General features: G+C 42.1%; 1 protein-coding gene across 1 annotated transcript in view; it reads left to right on the forward strand.

Moving 5' to 3' along the window:
- Positions 1–6,553: 6,553 nt before the first annotated feature.
- The window catches only part of LOC106571473 (inverted formin-2-like), a 33,057-nt gene continuing 16,873 nt past the window's right edge, over positions 6,554–22,737 (forward strand). The window contains 4 exon segments of the mRNA XM_014144621.2: positions 6,554–6,745; positions 21,127–21,542; positions 21,669–21,784; positions 22,071–22,230. Of these exon segments, the coding sequence (XP_014000096.2) occupies positions 21,146–21,542; positions 21,669–21,784; positions 22,071–22,230 (673 nt within the window). The 5' untranslated portion in view covers positions 6,554–6,745; positions 21,127–21,145.

A 22,737-nucleotide genomic window follows, 5' to 3' on the forward strand; every position in this document is an offset into this window, starting at 1 on the left:
CTCGATCCTGACTAGTCTCCCAGTCCCTGCCGCTGAAAAACATCCCCACAGCATGATGCTGCCACCACCATGCTTCACCGTAGGGATGGTGCCAGGTTTTCTCCAGACTTGACGCTTGGCATTCAGGCTGAAGTGTTCAATCTTGTTTTCATGGTCTGAGAGTCTTTTAGGTGCCTTTTGGCAAACTCCAAGTAGGCTATCAAGTGCCTTTTACTGAGGAGTGGCTTCCGTCTGGCCACTCTACCATAAAGGCCTGATTGGTGGAGTGCTGCAGAAATGGTTGTCCTTCTGGAAGGTTCTCCCATCTCCACAGAGGAACTCTGGAGCTCTGTCAGAGTAACAATCGGGTTCTTGGCACCCCCCTGACTAAGGCCCTTCTCCCCCGATTGCTCAGTTTGGCTGGGCAGCCAGCTCTAGGAAGAGTGTTGGTAGTTCCTAACTTCTTCCATTTAAGAATGATAGAGGCCACTGTTCTTGGGGATCTTCAATGCTGCAGACATGTTTTGGTACCCTTCCCCAGATCTGAGCCTCAACACAATCCTGTCTCGGAGCTCTACAGACACTTCCTTCAACCTCATGGCTTGGTTTTTGCTCTGACATGCACTGTCAACTGTGGGACCTTATATAGACAGGTGTGTGCCTTTCCAAATCAAGTCAAATCAATTTAGTTTACCACAGGTTGACTCCAATCAAGTTGTAGAAACATCTCAAGTATGATCAATGGAAACTGCATCTGAGTTCAATTTCGAAATCTCATAGCAAAGGGTCTGAATACCTATGTAATAAATATCCCAAAATTTCGAAAAACCTGTTTTCGCTTTGTCATTATGGGGTATTGTGTTTAGATTGATGAGGGGGGAGAGTATTTAGTCAATTTTAGAATAAGGCTGTAATGTAACAAAATGTTTTTTTTGGGGGGGGGGCTTTAAATCTTCCATAGCTCTTCCACAGAGACCTATGACAATGAAAATCACATATTCTGAGTATGGGGCGGATGGAGAAAAATCCACAGGTTTTTCATGTTGATGAAATGTCGTTATTTTTTTCCCATGTCACAAGTTGTGGAAACTGAAAGCAGCGGCATGCTGCTAAGAGGATGGGAGTGACTGAGGTTCGAAGCAGATTGACATAAGGAATAGCTTCGCTGCACTGATGCCTGATCTACCTGCGCCTTCATCGCTGGGACTGCCTGTGTCTGCGACGGCAGTGCTAACTCCAACTACGCTGACTACAGCAGCGGCTTCGTCGCCGAGTTTGCCTCCTTTCGCTCTCTCGATCTGACGGGGTACTGCCTACTGTGGGAGGTCTGGACCGATCGCCGGGAGCAGCGGGCAAACGCTAACCTGCTTCTCGTGGGCCCGTGAAAGGCTCAACGAATTGTGTGAGGGGTGGGAATTCCCTTCTCCGGCTGTTGTATTGAACAGTTCAATGGTGAGAAATGTCTCAGTCCCTGGAGCAAAAACGTTGTGCTATCCGGGAGCACGAGTACAGGACATCAATAAACTGCTCCCAAATATGTTAAACCAGCATCAGGAAATTGTAACGTGGTGCGGACTGGCAGCAGAGAAGTCAGGCGCAGGAGAGCGAAAACTGATTTACAACGGTGCCGTTTAGTAAACATTAAAAAACACCGGAAACAGAACAATCAATGAAAGGGGTCAACCAAGACCCGGTTTCCACCAGCATAACGTGCACAAGCACTAACAAGAAACAATTCCGGACAAGGACATGGGGGGGAACAGAGGGTTAAATACACAACATGTAATTGATGGAATTGAAACCAGGTGTGAGGGAAGACAAGACAAAACCAATAGAAAATGAAAGGTGGATCGGCGATGGCTAGAAGGCCGGTGACGTCGACCGCCGAACGCCGCCCGAACTAGGAGAGGGACCGACTTCGGCGTAAGTCGTGACAGAAATTGAGTCTTTCATAGTTCATTTGGTATTCAATGACATTACAAAGGGCAGCTCAGAACAGCTGAAGATGTATTTTAAAGAACTGATTGGCTCACTCTGCCATCCCTAAATCATGGCATTGAACTGTTCAGCAGACTTGTAGCCCTACATAACTGGCTACGAGACTATTGCAGCTCTGCGGGTGTTACATTTATTGACACTTTTGATACCTTCTGGAAACAAAGCTCATATTATAAGGAGGATGGGATGCACCCACATCATTTGGACTCCTGGATCCTTTCACGTTAATATAAGGCTGCGTTGAAACAATGACTTATCAATGACCCAAGCCCAGCTCAGTTAATCCCTACCATTGTCTCGCTGAGTTGTCATAATGCTTCAGCAAATGTACATTATCCCAGAGGGGCTGGAAGACTTAATGTAAGTACCCTAATGTATTTCCCTCTTACTGTCCTAAATGCCTCTGCTGATCCTACAGCTATTGTATGCGGTAATCACGTGCCTATGAACCAGAGTTATACTGTTGACACTGAGGTGGTGTCCCCTAGTAGGAAGTTCAGCTCACCCTGCACTAACATAAATAACCTGAGCATGTCTACCTCTGCTAAGCTACCCAGTAAAGCAATACAAACAATAAAGCATTGCAGAAAGTGCTAAAAATAGCCCACATTAACATATGTAACTTAAGAAACAAAGTTCATTAAATCAATAATTTGCTAGTAACAGATGGCATTCATATTCTGATTGACTCTGAGACTCAATTACTAACTTTAAACATCAGCTATCTGAGCAGCTAACCGATCGCTGCAGCTGTACATAGTTCTTCTGTAAATAGCCCACCCAATCTACCTACCTCATCCCCATATTGTTTTTATTTACTTTTCTGCTCTTTTGCACACTAGTATCTCTACTTGCACATCATCATCTGCTCATTTATCACTGCAGTGTTAATCTGCTAAATTGTAATGACTTTGCTACTATGGCCTATTTATTGCCTACCATCCCGGGCATTTGCAAACACTGTATATAGACTTTCTTTTTTTCTATTGTGTTATTGACTGTACTCTTGTTTATTCCATGTGTAACTCTGTGTTGTTGTATGTGTCGAACAGCTTTGCTTTATCTTGGCCAAGTCGCAGTTGCAAATGAGAACATGTTCTCAACTAGCCTACCTGGTTAAATAAAGGTGAAATAAAATAAAATTCAAATAAATGAGGCAAAAGAAATGGCAACTAATTCTGGCTGCACAACCGATTGGCTAATATACTGCAAATTGAGAAATCCTGTGACTAAACTGAATAAAAAGAAGAAGAAACTATACCATGAAACAAAGATAAATTACATAAAGAATGATAGTAAAACGCTTTGGAGCACATTAAATGAAATTTTGGGCAAAAAGGCAAACTCTGCTCCGACAACTTAGATGGAAAATTACTGAGGATAATAGCGGACGATATTGCCACTCCTATTTGCCATATCTTCAATTTAAGCCTACTAGAAAGTGTGTACCCTCAGGCCTGGAGGGAAGCAAAAGTAAATCCCCTACCTAAGAATAGTAAAGCCCATTTTACTGGCTCAAATAGCTGACCAATCAACCTGTTACCAACCCTTAGTAAAGTTTTGGAAAAAATGGTGTTTGACCAGATACAATGCTATTTTACAGTAAACAAATTGACAACAGACTTTCAGCACACTTATAGGGAAGGACATTCAACAAGCACAGCACTTACACAACAATTGGCTGAGAGAAAATGATGATAAAAAGATTGTGGGGGCTGTTTTGTTAGACTTCAGTGCGGCTTTTGACATGATCCATCATAGTCTACTGCTGGAAAAACGTGTGTTATGGCTTTACAGCCCCTGCTATATTGTGGGTAAAGAGTAACCTGTCTAACAGAACACAGAGGGTGTTCTTTACCGGAAGCCTATCCAACACAATCCAGGTAGAATCAGGAATTCCCCACTGCAGCTGTCTAGGCCCTTACTTTTTTCAATCTTTACTAAACGACATGCCACTGGCTTTGAGTAAGTTCAGTGTGTCTATGTCTGCGGATTACTCAACACTACATACGTCAGCTACTACAGCGAATGAAATGACTGCAACACTTAACAAAGTTGCAGTTGGTTTCAGAATGGGTGGCAATGAATAAGTTCATTCTAAATAGTTTAACTTAAAGCATTGTATTTGGGATAAATCATTCACTAAACCCTAAACCTCAACTAAATCTTGTAATGAATAATGTGGAAATTGAGCGAGATGAGGTGACATATTGATACAACAGTAGCCAAGATGGGGAAAAGTCTGTCCATAATAAAGCACTGCTCTGCCTTCTTAACAGCAAGGCAGGTCCTACAGGCCCTAGTTTTGTCTCACCTGGACTACTGTTCAGTCGTGTGGACAGGTGCCACAAAGAGTGCCTTAGGTAAATTGCAATTGGCTAAGAACAGGGCAGGAAGAGTAGCAGCTAATAGGGATCCAAAATAAATACATAATACAAAATGAGACATTCTGAATCAGGGAAGGATGGGGAAAAATCCACTTTTTATTTTTATTTTTCTATATATATATATATTTTTTCTTTCTCTCTTTCGGCTTTCAACCTTCAATAGCTCTTACACAAATCATGCCATGACTATGAAATTGGTATATTCTGAATAAGGGGATGATGAAGGCGATTGTTGCTGCTATCCTCACATGGTCTCTCCTACCATTGCTATGCAGACGACACACAATTAATCTTCTCCTTTCCCCCTTCTGATAACCAGGTGGCGAATCGCATCTCTGCATGTCTGGCAGACATATCAGTGTGGATGACAGATCACCACCTCAAGCTGAACCTCGGCAAGACGGAGCTGCTCTTCCTCCCGGGGAAGGACTGCCCATTCCATGATCTCGCCATCACGGTTGACAACTCCATTGTGTCCTCCTCCCAGAGTGCTAAGAACCTTGGAGTGACCCTGGACAAGACCCTGTCGTTCTCTACTAACATCAAGGCGGTGACCCGATCCTGTAGGTTCATGCTCTACAACATTCGCAGAGTACGACCCTGCCTCACACAGGAAGCGGCGCAGGTCCTAATCCAGGCACTTGTCATCTCCCGTCTGGATTACTGCAACTCGCTGTTGGCTGGGCTCCCTGCCTGTGCCATTAAACCCCTACAACTCATCCAGAACGCCGCAGCCCGTCTGGTGTTCAACCTTCCCAAGTTCTCTCACGTCACCCCGCTCCTCCGCTCTCTCCACTGGCTTCCTGTTGAAGCTCGCATCCGCTACAAGACCATGGTGCTTGCCTACGGAGCTGTGAAGGGAACGGCACCTCCGTACCTTCAGGCTCTGATCAGGCCCTACACCCAAACAAGGGCACTGCGTTCATCCACCTCTGGCCTGCTCGCCTCCCTACCTCTGAGGAAGCACAGTTCCCACTCAGCCCAGTCAAAACTGTTCGCTGCTCTGGCACCCCAATGGTGGAACAAGCTCCCTCACGACGCCAGGACAGCGGAGTCAATCACCACCTTCCGGAGACACCTGAAACCCCACCTCTTTAAGGAATACCTAGGATAGGATAAAGTAATCCTTCTAACCCCCCCCCAAAGATTTAGATGCACTATTGTAAAGTGGTTGTTCCACTGGATATCATAAGGTGAATCCACCAATTTGTAAGTCGCTCTGGATAAGAGCGTCTGCTAAATGACTTAAATGTTAAATGTAAATGTAGTTAGTACACTGTTGTAGTCAGGCTTGAGTTAGCTTGTTCCACAATAGGTACATCCAATATTTATTTGGCCCTAGACATGCATTGCACCTCTCAGGCTAATGTGACTGTTTCGTCTAACTTGGCATGGAAATATGATGACATTGCTAAAGTAGGCAAATAATTAGTAGGAAACAAGTTATCCATATTATGATGAGATATGATGAGATCTGAAGCTGGAGACTCATATCTCCCTCACTAGCTTTAAGCACCAGCTGTCAGAGCAGCTCACAGATCACTGCACCTGTACATAGCCCATCTGTAAACAGCCCATCTATCTACCTACCTCATCCCCATACTGTATTTATTTGTTTATCTTGCTCCTTTGCACCCCAGTATCTCTACTTGCACATTCATCTTCTGCACATATACCATTCCAGTGTTTAATTGCTATATTGTAATTACTTCGCCACCATGGCCTATTTATTGCCTTAACTTACCTCATTTGCACTCACTGTATATAGACTTTTTGTTTTCTTTTGTTCTACTGTATTATTAACTGTATGTTTTGTTTATTCCATGTGTAACTCTGTTGTTGTATGTGTCGAATTGCTATGCTTTATCTTGGCCAGGTCGCAGTTGCAAATGAGAACTTGTTCTCAACTAGCCTACCTGGTTAAATAAAGGTGAAATAAAATAAAATAAATAAAAATATCAAATATTAGGTACGAATATCCAATATGAAACAAATTTTACCTCAGTATGACAACCCTATTCATATTACCTAGTCTAGAACATTTGATTATTCAAGAAGATGAATGATATGACAAGAGTATTGAGACATTGAACAACTAACAGGACGACTGGTCCAGACTGGTCCATTTCGCTGAATTCATCAAAATCCAGATGTGTGGGTGAGGAGGCGGAGCTATGTTTACTCTCTACCCTCACACTTTTCGTCACGCGCAGTCCGTGAGATGCAGAGAACAGCGCAGCAGGGTTTGGACACAACAGTCTATATTCCATAGTTTCTACTAGAACGCAGGACTTGTAGGAAAGCGGTTACTTTTCGATATTAGTGTTGCCTTCGATTTGCTGTGGAATTCGTCCTTCGTGCAGCCTAAGGGACTCAGTAACGTAAGAGTAACACATTTCATAATGAGGACTTTATGGGGAAAAATGGTAACATCTGTAATTTATTCAACTTAAGCACTTGGACGGAGAGAACCACATCACTCATTAACAATAACTTTTTGTCCAACATAAGATAGTTGTATATTGTATCATGATGCGAATTCTATTGTCTTGATCGTTCATAGCCTAGGCAAACAACCTAGACTCAGGGGTGGACATAACATAGTAAAAGTAAATCCGGGATACATACTCCAATTAGTATGATGCTGTATGTTAAGTTCCATTGGTACTAATTTGATGATGTCCATCATCAATTTCGTATGGTATGTTATGAATTGCAATTCGTACAATATGTTACCAATTTGCAAAAACGTATGATTTGTTACAAATCCAATTTGTTGTAGCTGTCGTTAGTTAGGGTGGCTAGGTTGCTAACGCTAACATTAGCTAAGTGGTTAACTTTAACAAGGCTAGGGGTTAAGGTTACGGGTTAAGGTTAGGGTTAGCTAACATGCTAAGTAGTCACAAAGTAGCTAAAAAGTAGTAAATAGTTACAAATTAGCTAAAGTTGTCTGTGATGTGATTCAAACACGAACCATTGGGTTGCTAGACGTTCTTATCCAGACCAACCACCTTACTTTCATTTTTTGCCTTAGGTAACCTTCTGTCTTATGTAACCATACCAAACCTAACATATTATACTAATTTGAGTGTGTTAGATTTACATGTAGTGGCTCTGTGGCTCAGTTGGTAGAGCATGGTGTTTGCAATGCCAGCATGGTGTATGCAACGCCAGGGTTCGATTCCCATGGCGGGCCAGTACAAAAAAAAGAAATGTATGAAATGTATGCATTCATTACTGTAAGTCGCTCTGGATAAGAGCGTCTGCTAAATGACTAAAATGTAAATGTAGTATGTTACATCTAGATTGAGACACCAGACTGGGGCAAATGTGAAGTTCCATTGTCAATCTTCTGCCACTTTTGTGTCAGGCTTGTGAAGATGGCAATGGGCACAATGCGTCACAAAGTAGGCTATTTCTTTACTAATAATTTACCAATTAGTAGTAAAGATAAAAATATATGTGCAAATGTTAGTATGGGATTTTGTCTGTTTCTAGAGAACTAACATTGCACTTCACATTTGGTGATTGTTAGCCATATCTTTGACTAAGAAGAGATACAAAGAACTCAGATTATAAAACGTATTTTCTTTTTAGTCATAGATATGGCTAGGTGATAGTGTGACGTGTATGTCTGTTTAATGACTGGGTTATGTAAGTGGGCTATGTCCACTGAACTCTAGAGTGGCCATGTATTGTTTACATGTGTGAGTGACAGAAAGGGACGGACACAAGGGGGCGGTCAGTGCTACCATGGCATGCCCATCTCACATACGCAGCTGATCATGACAGTCTGGTGTTTCTACAGGCACATAGGCTTTACAGATCAGATGAGAAGGAGTGTGTGTGTGTGTGTTATGTGTTGTATGCAGTTGTGCATGCGGCACAACCATGCATTCTGTAAACAAAATAAAACACTGCCACACAAATGCGGCCAATTAGATGTATGTGTTTGATTCAAAATCAATGATGTAGCTCATTAACCGGATTTGATCAGAAGACAAAGGTCACTTCATTCACTGAACTGCTCTTGTTTGATGTTGCTGTTAATAAGACAGAATGGCCCATTAGTTTAGAATGAAATTCGATAGGTTTAAGAAGGCTATATGATTTATTTACATAGGGACTATGCTATTTAGGAAGCTCAAGACAAAATGGGTGTTTAAGCACAGTTTCATACAGAATTATATTTGTGTTGTGTGGCTAGTGAGGCACGGGTTGACTCATACCCTGCAGTTCCCGCGGTTATATCCACTGGGCAGATGGGTTTAGGGTCATTAAATATTGTGTGGATGAAGGGCGGATTGAATAAAGAGAAAAAAATACCTTAAAAAATCCATAAATGTATAATTATTGTGCAATTTATATCTATAGGCTACATTTAGGTTTTTCTTGAATTATTTTAGGCTAAGTGGCATTAGTGCGTAAGCCTATAAGCTTTAGAGCCTAACTGTAGGCGTGCCAGATAGTCTACACGCAAATCGCCACATGTTTTTGGGAATGGGAACGTGTCAATCCACGGAGGTAAAAAGAACAATGTCGCAGTTTAATTAGAGAAAAGCTGTGAAATGGAGAGTTGAAAATAAAGAGGGCCAGAAAAGTAAATGTTTGGGAAAGATTTGTTGAAATGGTAGGCTAAAAGAGGATGATAGCAGTGCCGGCTATGTTAGACCTATATGTGATGATGGTGAGGAGCTATACAAATACAAGTCACAAGATAGGGACTTCAAATAGGGAAATTCAAGGGAACTGTAGCAGATTGTTCAGATGGGTTAAATCTTCAGCTGTCTTTGACTGTAGCATACAGCGTATTTTCTATATTAGTGGGCTAGGGCCGGGTGCTGGCCTCAGATTTTCACTTTATCACATATAATCTGGTGGTTGAGGATGGGTTATTAGCAATTGCGGGAGGGTGCGGGTGAACAAACAGCTGACCCGGGCACCACTAGTGTTGGCATTGTGATGCTGACTAACAATCTGCTGACTGGGTCCCAGAGGGTGATGCCCTGGATTTATAGGGAAGAGGAACTGCTAGTGGAGATCCTCTGCTGACAAAGGTGCACATGCAGCTAGCTAGAAGGTCAACAGCTGTTGATTATGTTACTGCTCCCAGGGGCGAACTTAGTGATTTGGAGGCCCTAGGCCGAGGCCAGTCTGAGGCCCCTGCCCATGTCTATTAAAAACATTCATGGCTACTGAACGAAGAGCTTTTCGGAGCCGGCTCTTTTAGATGAATAAACCAAAATGAAAAGGCTAACTGAAAAGATTTGAAATGCCCTTCACTAATAAAGGTCTTTGTATCACTACATTGAACAGCAGTGGGCAATAATTTTGGTCCGAGGGTCACATCAAAAGCAATTTGCGGGCCAGAAAAGGGCAGTTATTTTTAAATAGATAAGTCCATTAACATTTCTACATGTTTTCTATTTAGTTTTAGATGTTCAAGTTAGGGACCATAGACAACTCATCTTTTGTCCCATTATGGTGTCTGTGAGAGCACCGGGCAGCACCATTGAGGCCATCTCCATTTTGAAGTACTCAATTTTCTTCTTCTACTACTTCTATGAGTTGGTAAACAAACTGAAATGGTACATACTGCCACCTGGAGTTTGTTGTTTGAACAAGTATAATGTCAAGGTTGGTGATTTACTGCCACCTGCAGTTATGGAATGCTCACAAGTAGAATTAATTGGCTGAGCCCACCTGATGACCTAGATGGGATCATGTGATCCTTCCTTAACCCATAGGAAGTCCCACCCAGTTGACTACTTCAAAATGGTGGAAGATCTCAATGGCAATGTCCATGCAAAAAACGGGTTATTTCCAAGTAGTGATCTCTATCCATCTCTATGGTGGATAGAAATTCTGGCCAATACCTACAGTACCAGTCAAACATTTGGACACACCTACTCATTTCAGGATTTTTCATTATTTTTAATATTTTGTACATTGTAGAATAATAGTGAAGACATAAAAACTATGAAATAACATGTAGTAAATAACCATGTAGTAACCAAAAAAGTGTTAAACACATTTTTTATTTGAGATTCTTCAAAGTATCCACCCTTTGCCTTGATGACAGCTTTGCACACTCTTGGCATTCTCTCAACCAGCTTCACCTGGAATGCTTTTCCAACAGTCTTGAAGGAGTTCCCACATATGTTGACTACTTGTTGCTTTTCCTTCACTCTGCGGTCCAACTCATCCCAAACCATCTCACTTTTTTTGCATCAAACCATGAATGAGTCTCATCAATCGGTAATAGCTTCCGTTCAAAAGCTGGAGCCAAATTCAAAGAAAATAAATAGATTTTGAGATGCGCCAGAAGATACATTTTTAGGAACAAAACAGAAACCGCTCTGGTTACTGCTAATAGCGTACCTCAGAGGTATCTCACGAGTGGAGGAAGGCCTCAAGTGGAGGAGGAAGGCAAGATAACAGAGAAATTATGTATTATTAAACTAAATTATGGCAAGTTCACAAGGCCCCTGATGATGCGAGGCCCCAGGCAATTGCCTTAGATGCCTAATAGTATCCACCATATAAAACCATTCCTTTGCATGAGATGAGCCCAGGTTTATTATGTTTCAAACTTCCATGGCTACTGAACATCTTTATTTAGGTCTTTTATAGTGATTCCATCATCATCAAATCAAAATCAAATCAAATGTATTTATATAGCCCTTCGTACATCAGCTGATATCTCAAAGTGCTGTACAGAAACCCAGCCTAAAACCCAGCCTAAAACCCAAACAGCAAGCAATGCATGTGAAAGAAGCACGGTGGCTAGGAAAAACTCCCTAGGAAAAACTCCCTAGAAAGGCCAAAAACCTAGGAAGAAACCTAGAGAGGAACCAGGCTATGAGGGGTGGCCAGTCCTCTTCTGGCTGTGCAGGGTGGATATTATAACAGATCATGGTCAAGATGTTAAATGTTCATAAATGACCAGCATGGTCAAATAATAATAATCATAGTAGTTGTCGAGGGTGCAACAAGCACGTCCGGTGAACAGGTCAGGGTTCCATAGCCGCAGGCAGAACAGTTGAAACTGGAGCAGCAGCACGGCCAGGTGGACTGGGGACAGCAAGGAGTCATCATACCAGGTAGTCCTGAGGCATGGTCCTAGGGCTCTGGTCCTCCGAGAGAAAGACAGAAAGAGAGAAAGAGAGAATTAGAGAGAGCATATTTAAATTCACACAGGACACTGGATAAGACAAGAGAAATACTCCAGATGTAACAGACTGACCCTAGCCCCCCGACACATTAAATACTGGAGGCTGAGACAGGAGGGATCAGAAGCTACTGTTGCCCCATCCGATGATACCCCCGGACAGGGCCAAACAGGCAGGATATAACCCCACCCACTTTGCCAAAGCACAGCCCCCACACCACTAGAGGGATGTCTCCAACCACCAACTTACCGTCCTAAGACAAGGCCGAGTATAGCCCACAACGATCTCCGCCATGGCACAACCCAAGGGGGGGCGCCAACCCAGACAGGAAGACCACGTCAGTGACTCAACCCACTCAAGTGACGCACCCCTCCCAGGGACGGCATGGAAGAACACCAGTAAGCCAGTGACTCAGCCCCTGTAATAGGGGTAGAGGCAGAGAATCCCAGTGGAAAGAGGGGAACCGGCAAGGCAGAGACAGCAAGGGCGGTTCGTTGCTCCAGCCTTTCCGTTCACCTTCACACTCCTGGGCCAGACTATACTTAATCATAGGACCTACTGAAGAGATAAGTCTTCAGTAAAGACTTAAAGGTTGAGACTGAGTCTGCGTCTCCCACATTGGTAGGCAGACCATTCCATAAAAATGGAGCTCTATAGGAGAAAGCCCTACCTACAGCCGTTTGCTTAGAAATTCTAGGGACAATTAGGAAAGAGGCCTGCGTCTTGTGACCGTAGCATACGTTTAGGTATGTACGGCAGGACCAATTCGGAAAGATAGGTAGGAGCAAGCCCATGTAATGCTTTGTAGGTTAGCAGTAAAACCTTGAAATCAGCCCTTGCCTTAACAGGAAGCCAGTGTAGGGAGGCTAGCACTGGAGTAATATGATCAAATTTTTTGGTTCTAGTCAGGATTCTAGCAGCCGTATTTAGCACTAACTGAAGTTTGTTTAGTGCTTTATCTGGGTAGCCGGAAAGTAGAGCATTGCAGTAGTCCAGCCTAGAAGTAACAAAAGCATGGATTAATTTTTATGCGTCATTTTTGGACAGAAAGTTTCTGATTTTTGCAATGTTACGTAGATGGAAAAAAGCTGTCCTTGAAACAGTCTTGATATGTTCTTCAAAAGAGAGATCAGGGTCCAGAGTAACGCCGAGGTCCTTCACAGTTTTATTTGTGACGACTGTACAACCATCCAGATTAATTGTCAGATTCAACAGAAGATCTCTTTGTTTCTTGGGACCTAGAACAAGCATCTCTGTTTTGTCCGAGTTTAAAAATAGAAAGTTTGCAGCCATCCACTTCTTTATGTCTGAAACACAGGCTTCTAGCGAGGGCAATTTTGGGGCTTCACCATGTTTCATTGAAATGTACAGCTGTGTGTTGTCCGCATAGCAGTGAAATTTAACATTATGTTTTCGAATGACATCCCCAAGAGGTAAAATATATAGTGAAAACAATAGTGGTCCTAAAACGGAACCTTGAGGAACACCGAAATTTACAATTGATTTGTCAGAGGACAAACCATTCACAGAGACAAACTGATATCTTTCCGACAGATAAGATCTAAACCAGGCCAGAACTTGTCCATGTAGACCAATTTGGTTTTCCAATCTCTCCAAAAGAATGTGGTGATCGATGGTATCAAAAGCGGCACTAGGATCTAGGAGCACGAGGACAGATGCAGAGCCTCGGTCTGACGTCATTAAAAGGTCATTTACCACCTTCACAAGTGCAGTCTCAGTGCTATGATGGGGTCTAAAACCAGACTGAAGCGTTTCGTATACATTGTTTGTCTTCAGGAAGGCAGTGAGTTGCTGTGCAACAGCTTTTTCTAAAGATTTTGAGAGGAATGGAAGATTCGATATAGGCCGATAGTTTTTTATAAACTGCATAGATTGCTCAGTTGCTCTGTAAGCATTTAAGGAGGTCACATTACATAGCGCATGGCCTGGTTCCTTATTTCACATGACTCCAGGAAGATTCTCTCTGCCAGGGTCATGCTGGTCTGGATGATGTTGGTGTTGACAAGAAGTCCCATTGTACAGTATATCCAGCACTCCAGGAATGTCATGCTACACATTCTAAGGGACATAATGTGTGTAAATGACAGTGGGGTGTGAATGAATGAATAACCAGAGTTTCTGCATACTTTGCATGCATATCACATTCCACACAGTACTGTACGTCTTAGACTGCAAACACATCCGTGCTGTAAGTTCCTGAATTGATTTAATTCAGTTGAACCCAACCCTGTTGATAACTGCATAGTATTGCCATTGAGGCCTCTATATGAACCAATAATGATCTCTGGGCTCTTTCAGAAATCTCTGTCAATATAATCACGCAAATCCACAGGTCAACTTTGGGAGGAATGTGACTGAGAGAATAACACAACAAAAGTTAATAATTATTTCCTAAAGAGTCTTTTTCTCTGTCTCTCTGTCTGTCCCCATCCCATCTTAAGCTGCAGGAAATATGTCTGTTTCCTTCAGCCTTTCCCTTCCAGGCAGCATAGAAGCAGAAGCCTGTTCAAATAATGTACCCTTTCAGAACAGGGATTCCTGTATTCACGGTAATGTGTTCTCAAGACTATGTCATTGTAGCTCCCGAAATTCCACAACTTGTTGAATGTTTCAGCATGTGCTTAGCTTAGGAAGTTTTTGAAGCATGAACATTCCAGTCACATGGCAAGACTGTTTTCCTATAAAGCCACTGAGTGTGGATTGGTTGTTACTTGTTAGCCCCGGTATGCATGTTCTAAGTTAGAGGTCTGGTGTCATTCCGGTTGGTCATACTGTACATCATTTTTTTTAATCTCAATGTTGCACCAGACCAGTAGCCTTTCCAAAACGTACATTTTTCAATTGAAATAGTAATATTTTTTTATTTTTTATTTATTTCACCTTTATTTAACCAGGTAGGCAAGTTGAGAACAAGTTCTCATTTACAACTGCGCCCTGGCCAAGATAAAGCAAAGCAGTTCGACACATATAACAACACAGAGAACACATGGGGTAAAACAAACATACAGTCAATAATACAGTAGAAAATAAGTCTATATACAATGTGAGCAAATGAGGTGAGATAAGGGAGGTAAAGGCAATAAATAGGCCATGGTGGCGAAGTAAATACAATATAGCAATTAAAACACTGGAATGGTAGATTTGACAGATGAGTGTGCAAAGTAGAAATACTGGGGTGTATATGCTTCTTTGTTGGACAGGAAGCCTGAGGATTAGTGAGCAGCAAAAGGGAAAAAAGCCATCAGCACAGATCAGGATTTTGTGTTTATAGAAAATCTTAGCCTCTCTACTCCAGCACCACTGGAAAGCGCCACATTAAAAACCTTCAAACTGACCTCGAAGTCGATGTCACAACTTCAAACAGACACACAAGTGATGTTATAATGTAGCTTCTGTGGGAGACAGAAGTTTATTCATGAATCATTTTTTCTGTCAGTAGTATATTTCAAGCCTGGCTTGGATAATCAATGTGAACGGACGCAGAGTTTAAAGGCACTGTAATAGAGAGAGAGTAGACAGAACACAGACTACAGGAGGAGGATATGATTCACTAGCCTGAACTGTGTGAGTCACATTTCTTCAGTAGGATGTCTCCGTAGTGCAGAGGGCATTCTGCACATTGAGGTTTCTGCTTATGTGGACCCCACCCATTCTCAGAACCATGGTCTCTTAAAGGAGCACTTCATTGATTTTCTTCTCCCTATGCTAGAAGGAGGATACTCCAACCTCACCAACAAGTCTGGATTGGATTCTTTGCGTTCTTGTGCAATCACTGGAATGTGGATTTATCTAGCATAGGGCAATTCCACGTTAAAGGAAATTCATTGAGACTCTGATTTTTCACTTTAAAATGTATTCCAAACAAAAACCATTGATTTCAAAGTTTAACAAACCATACAACTCTATGCACAATGACTACTTTGAACAATTTACACAGTAAAAAAAAAAAACATTTACTGGAAAAACTTGCAGATGAAAAGTTTGGTAACAGTTTTATTCTGTTACCAAACTTTGTATCGGCACAGTTTTTCCTGTAATTATGTTTTGGTAAATCTTCAGTGGAAATTGTTAAAGTAGCACAATTGTTGCAGCTCCACTTGAGAAATACCTCATTGAGGTAAGAGTCTGACACTTGCTTTTATCTATGAAACACACCCATTGACAGTTAAAGATATCATACCACCTGAGGTTCCTATTTGTTACTACTGGTTTGGAAAGACTCCGGCTTCTGACAAAATTGAGTAACAAAGAAAGGGTGAGTGAGAGAGGGAGAAAAGGGGAGGGTCAGGGAAAAAGAGTCATAGAAAGAGAAATAGAAGGGAGGAAGTGTCCAAGAGAGAGACAGACAGGACAAAAATGTTTTTGTGTGAGGGGGAGAGAGAGACGGAGCACTCATATCAGATTCACTGCGAGGGATGTGATTGTATTGGCTAACAGGCCTGAATAGCTGACTGGGTCACTCTAGGGTTGGGCGGTATCCATATTTTCATTACTTTATACTGTTCCTGTAGCATACCGGGGTATACAGTATTACCGGCAGTGCACATAAGGGGCGTTATTTCTTTCCAAAAGTAAACATTTAATAAAAATTAGGCATCAGGGATCTTCATCCAGGAGGGGGTTGAATGTGTCTACTGTAACCAATCTTGCAAGCTAGCCACTTAGCTAGCAAGTTAGCAAACCAAATAAATAGCTGGAGCCCTGAGCTGGAGATAATACATTTGGCACATTTTAGATAGTTAACTTATAGTTAGTTATAAGCAGTGGCTTATAACTCAAGCTTGACGGTATTGAAAATCATACCATTGGTATTTTAAAATACCCTTGTATACGGCAAATACGGTATACCGCCCAAGCCTAGGTCACTCCCTGTCTGTCTGTCCTCACAAAGTTGAGTGGCTGTAAATGTGCCAATCTGTCAGTCACTAATCTATGTCCCAATGGCACTGAATACTCTTTAAACCTCAGCTCCAAGCAACGATGGGACTGAATCAGTATACTCACAAAGCTGTTGCAAATTCAGCAAGTATGACACCAAATGAACTATGCATTATCCCATATTATGCTGATGGCTGGTTTTTGCAGCAAATTTTACAGAATGGCTTTTCAATTGAACATGACTATAGAAAAGCCTTTAACCTTTTCAATCAAAGTCAAAGGAGGAAGACCTGGTGATCGTCTATTAACTGTCTTGTCTATTAGTAAATGCCCCTCTCTCACATTCGTCCATTATAACTTTTCACCTCCTTTTATGTGGTGGCCCATGGGGCTTAATTTCTGCCACATGCCGTCCGTCTCCAGTTGCATGACCTGCAGTCAGATCTTACGACCTCAGTGAAAGACACAGTGATAGTGACTGATATTTGAGCTTGCTGTCTGGGACAGGGCATAGGCCTACTAGTAGTGTGCCCTCTATAGAACTCTGTAAAGTCCAAACAGTCACACTCAGACTGAAGTGGAAGTGATAGTTCACCCAACTTTAATTTACATTTAATCTTGATCTTATACTGAAAGTGGTACAGTTGAAGTCGGAAGTTTACATACACTTAGGTTGGAGTCATTAAAACTTGATTTTCAACCACTCCACAAATTTCTTGTTAACAAACTATAGTTTTGGTAAGTCGGTTAGGACATCTACTTTGTGCATGACACAAGTAATTTTTCAAACAATTGTTTACAGACAGATTATTTCACTTATAATTCACTGTATCAACATTCCAGTGGGTCAGAAGTTTACATACACTTGGTTGACTGTGCCTTTAAACAGCTTTGAAAATTCCAGAAAATTATGTCATGGCTTTAGAAGCTTCTGATAGGCTAATTGACATCATTTGAGCCAATTGGAGGTGTACCTATGGATGTATTTCAAGGCCTACCTTCAAACTCAGTGCCTCTTTGCTTGACATCATGGAAAAATCAAAATAAATCAGCCAAGACCTCAGAAAATAATGGTCGACCTCCACAAGTCTGGTTCATCCTTGGGAGCAATTTCCAAACGCCTGAAGGTACCACGTTCATCTATACAAACAATAGTACGTATAAAGTATAAACACCATGGGACCACGCAGCCGTCATATCGCTCAGGAAGGAGACGCTTTCTGTCTCTTAGAGATGAACGTACTTTGGTGCGAAAAGCGCAAATCAATCCCAGAACAACAGCAAAGGACCTTGTGAAGATGCCGGAGGAAACAGGTACAAAAGTATCTATATCCACAGTAAAACAAGTCCTATATCGACATAACCTGAAAAGCCGCTCAGCAAGGAAGAAGCCACTGCTCCAAAACCGCCATAAAAAAGATTGTACTTTTTGGAGAAATGTCCTCTGGTCTGATGAAACCAAAAATAGAACTGTTTGGCTATAATGACCATCGTTGTGTTTGGAGGAAAAAGGGGGGCGCTTGCAAGCCGAAGAACACCATCCCAACCCTGAAGCACGGGGATGGCAGCATCATGTTGTGGGGGTGCTTTGCTGCAGGAGGGACTGGTGCACTTCACAAAATAGATGGCACCAAGAGGTAGGAAAATTATGTGGATATATTGAAGCAACATCTCAAGACATCAGTCAGGAAGTTAAAGCTTGGTTGCAAATGGCTCTTCCAAATGGACATTGACCCCAAGCATACTTCCAAAGTTGTGGCAAAATGGCTTAAAGACAACAAAGTCAAGGTATTGACTGGCCATCACAAAGCCCTGACCTCAACCCTATAGAAAATTTGTGGGCAGAACTGAAAAAGCGTGTGTGAGCAAGGAGGCCTACAAACCTGACTCGGTTACACCAGCTCTGTCAGGAGGAATGGGTCAAATTTCACCCAACTTATTGTGGGAAGCTTGTGGAAGGCTACCTGAAACGTTGGACCCAAGGTAAACAATTTAAAGGCAATGCTACCAAATACTAATTGAGTGTATGTTAACTTCTGAACCACTGGGAATGTGATGAAAGAAATAAAAGCCGAAATAAATCATTATCTCTACTATTATTCTGACATTTCACATTCATAAAATAAAGTGGTGATCCTAACTGACCTAAGACAGGGAATTTTTACTAGGATTAAATGTCAAGAATTGTGAAAAACAGAGTTTTAAATGCATTTGGCTAAGGTATATGTAAACTTCCGACTTCAACTGTATATAAGAGAGGAGGGAACAACTGAAATGTGGTTTTTGTTACATTGTAAAAGAGACCACACCCTAGCATCTAGCAACTAATCGGCATGGCCGATTAATTAGGGCCGATTTCAAGTTATCATAACAATCGGTAATCGGCATTTTTGGATGCAGATTATGGCTGATTACACCAACATACCATCCCGGGACAAGGCCGAGTATAGCCCACAAAGATCTCCGCCACGGCACAGCCCAAGGGGGGGGCGCCAACCCAGACAGGAAGACCACGTCAGTGACTCAACCCACTCAAGTGACGCACCCCTCCCAGGGACGGCTTGGAAGAACACCAGTAAGCCAGTGACTCAGCCCCTGTAATAGGGGTAGAGGCAGAGAATCCCAGTGGAAAGAGGGGAAACCGGCCAGGCAGAGACAGCAAGGGCGGTTCGTTGCTCCAGCCTTTCCGTTCACCTTCACACCCCTGGGCCAGACTACACTTAATCATAGGACCTACTGAAGAGATGTGTCTTCAGTAAAGACTTAAAGGTTGAGACTGAGTTTGCGTCTCTCACATGGGTAGGCAGACTATTCCATAAAAATGGAGCTCTATAGGAGAAAGCCCTGCCTCCAGCTGTTTGCTTATAAATTCTAGGAACAATTAGGAGGCCCGCGTCTTGTGACCGTAGCGTACGTGTAGGTATGTACGGCAGGACCAAATCGGAAAGATAGGTAGGAGCAAGCCCATGTAATGCTTTGTAGGTTAGCAGTAAAACCTTGAAATCAGCCCTTGCCTTAACAGGAAGCCAGTGTAGGGAGGCTAGCACTGGAGTAATATGATCAAATTTTGGGGTTCTAGTCAGGATTCTAGCAGCCGTATTTAGCACTAACTGAAGTTTATTTAGTGCTTTATCCGGGTAGCCGGAAAGTAGAGCATTGCAGTAGTCCAACCTAGAAGTAACAAAGGCATGGATTAATTTTTCTGCGTCATTTTTGGACAGAAAGTTTCTGATTTTTGCAATGTTACGTAGATGGAAAAAAGCTGTCCTTGAAACAGTCTTGATATGTTCTTCAAAAGAGAGATCAGGGTCCAGAGTAACGCAGAGGTCCTTCACAGTTTTATTTGAGACGACTGTACAATTATCCAGATTAATTGTCAGATTCAACATATTGAAGAGTCGTGTTAAAAGGAACCACCAGCTTTCATATGTTCTCATGTTCTGAGCAAGGAACTTAAACGTTAGCTTTTTTACATGGCACATATTGCAATTTTACTTTCTTCTCCAACACTGTGTTCTTGCATTATTTAAACCAAATTGAACATGTTTCATTATTTATTTGAGACTAAATTGATTTTATTTATGTATTATATTAAGTTAAAATAAAAGTGTTAATTCAGTATTGTTGTAATTGTCATTATTACAAATATATATATATAAATATTGGCCGGTTAATCGGTATCGGCTTTTTTTGGTCCTCCAATAATCGGTATCGGCGTTGAAAAATCCTAATCGGCCGACCTCTACTAGCAACAGCAACCAACTTCAGCATTTTAGACAATGCTAATGCTGCGTTCATAACATCTCATATATTCGTAAATATGAACATACAACTGGGAATAATCCACTTCAATGCCCCTCCAAATCTTCATTGATAGGTGGAACTCTTGTGTCATTTCATCCTGAGCTCCGACTTCTCCCACATGATGAACTCTGACATCACCTAGGCTCTTAGAAAAAAGGGTTCCAAAAGGGTTCTTCGGTTGTCCCCATAGGAGAAGCCTTTTTGGTTCCCATTCTGTGGAAAGGGTTCTACATGGAATCCAAAAGAGTTCTACCTGGAACCAAAAGGGTTCTACAAAGGGTTATCCTATGGGGACAGTCGAAAAACCCTTTTAGGTTCTAGATAGCACCTAGTGTACTAAGGAAATTATGCAACAACAAAACATTATTTATAAAAATACATCTATTAATATGTTTTTTGAACACTATAAATTGGTTATGAGCATGATTGCTGTAGCTTTAGTTCATGGTTGACACAGCTTGTTTGCCATTAGCCAATTAGGGGTTCTCAACAAGTTCAAAGCATGTGAATGGACACAACTTGTTGCTCCCAGTTTACAAGTAGGATTTTCAGAGTTTCAGCATAAAAGGATATTTGTTTTTCTTTTACCCTTCCTGAGTTCAGAGGAAGTTCCTCTTCAGGCAGTTCCTGATGAGTTCCTCTTCTTTTACCCCCCCGAGTTCAGAGGAAGTTTCTCTTCAGGCAGGTCTTTGACAATGGAGACCCTGCTTTCACTACTTCCAATTTTAGTTTTGTGTATCTTTCTAATAATTCTTTGTAGTTCCTCCAAATCAAACCAATGCATAATTTACAGACTTAGTTTCCAATTTTGTTTCAATTTTTGTGGGTCTCTGTTTCACTCTTATGTGTAACAACACGAACATTGCACGATTTTTCTCTACCTCTAGCTCACCTTTCTTGGTTGCCATGGCAGCCAAGGCATCCAAAGGGAAGTGGGAGGCCCTAAAGGAGCACCTAACCAGCAGCCCCCCGGACCCAGATGCTCACCTGGAGGCCAACTTGGAGAACGCAGATCCAGAGCTATGCATACGACTGCTACAGGTACCCACGGTGGTCAACTACTCAGGGCTGCGGAGGCGTCTGGAGGGGAGTGACCAGGACTGGATGGTGCAGTTCCTGGAGCTCAATGGGCTGGATCTGCTGATGGAGGCCCTGGAGAGGTTGTCCGGCCGTGGGTGTGCCCGCATCGCTGACGCCATCCTCCAGCTCACCTGTGTGGCCTGTGTAAAGGCAGTGATGAACTCCTCCGCTGGGCTGCACTTTATACTGGACAATGAGGGATACGTCAGGACTCTGTCACAAGGTGAGAAAGAGGGCTCGTAAGAAGGGTGGCAAGAGTTTTCGCATCTGTCTGTCTGTCTGTCTGTCTGTCTGTCTGTCTGTCTGTCTGTCTGCCTGTTGGAACATGATCTCTTTTTTTGATTGGCAGCACTGGACACGTCCAACACCATGGTGAAGATGCAGGTGTTTGAGCTGCTGGCAGCCCTCACCATGTTCAACCCACAGGGACACCACCTGGTCATGGACGCCCTGGATCACTATAAAGTAAGGTGTAACCCTGCCATCACCTTTTATTTATACAGAACAGCATAAATATACACAAAAACAAATTCTGATAATTATTTTCATATGGTTTACTTTCAAACCAATTGTCAGCTGAAGCAGCATTGATACCCCTTGAATTCATACAAAGTATTAAAGGAGGCCTGTGAAAATGTATTTTACCTCGTCTAAGATAAGGAAAGCCTACTTTTAGATAAGGCATCTCCCTGCACTTCATGAATTATGAATGCTGACTTATGTTATCTTCATAACTATATATCTTTGTCAGAGTGTGAAGATCCACCAGTACCGCTTCAGCGTCATCATGAATGAGCTGCATGCGACGGACAACGTGCCGTATATGGTCATCCTCATGAGTGTGGTCAACGTGATCATATACAGGGTACAGGACCTGAGGAAGAGGGACAAACTACGCAAAGAGTTCATCGGTATCACTACCTCTTCATCATGCTTTTTCAACACTCACATACACAGAGAAGCACGGGTGTGAATGGAAGAAAAGAAACAAGGAAACCCTGCTTTCACTCCCTCCAATTTTAGTTTTGTGTATCTTCCCAATAATGCTTTTTAGTATTTAGATTCACTTATTGTTTCTTGAGAAAGGTTTCCATTGCCATGTATATGTCTACTTGACCTTCCAATACTGTTGCCCAGGAAATGGAGAGGCTTAAGGAGTGTCTGTACCCTTTAAAGATCAACCATGCACAAATTGATTACTAATATCAAGAAGTACCACAATAATGCTTATATACAGTAGCCTACATGGTGTGGAGTGCTTCATATGTTGAAAAATCTATCATAATGATGAAGATATTGCAATCGTTATAAACGATGGCTTGAATACAGGAATTAGAGATGGACATTCATAGAATTAAGAATTAGAGTACTAGAATGGTCAGGAACCTTCTTATGATGGAATTAAGGTCAGCCATTTT

This window comes from Salmo salar, chromosome ssa15 (assembly GCF_905237065.1).
Source record: "Salmo salar chromosome ssa15, Ssal_v3.1, whole genome shotgun sequence".
NCBI lineage: Eukaryota > Metazoa > Chordata > Actinopteri > Salmoniformes > Salmonidae > Salmo > Salmo salar.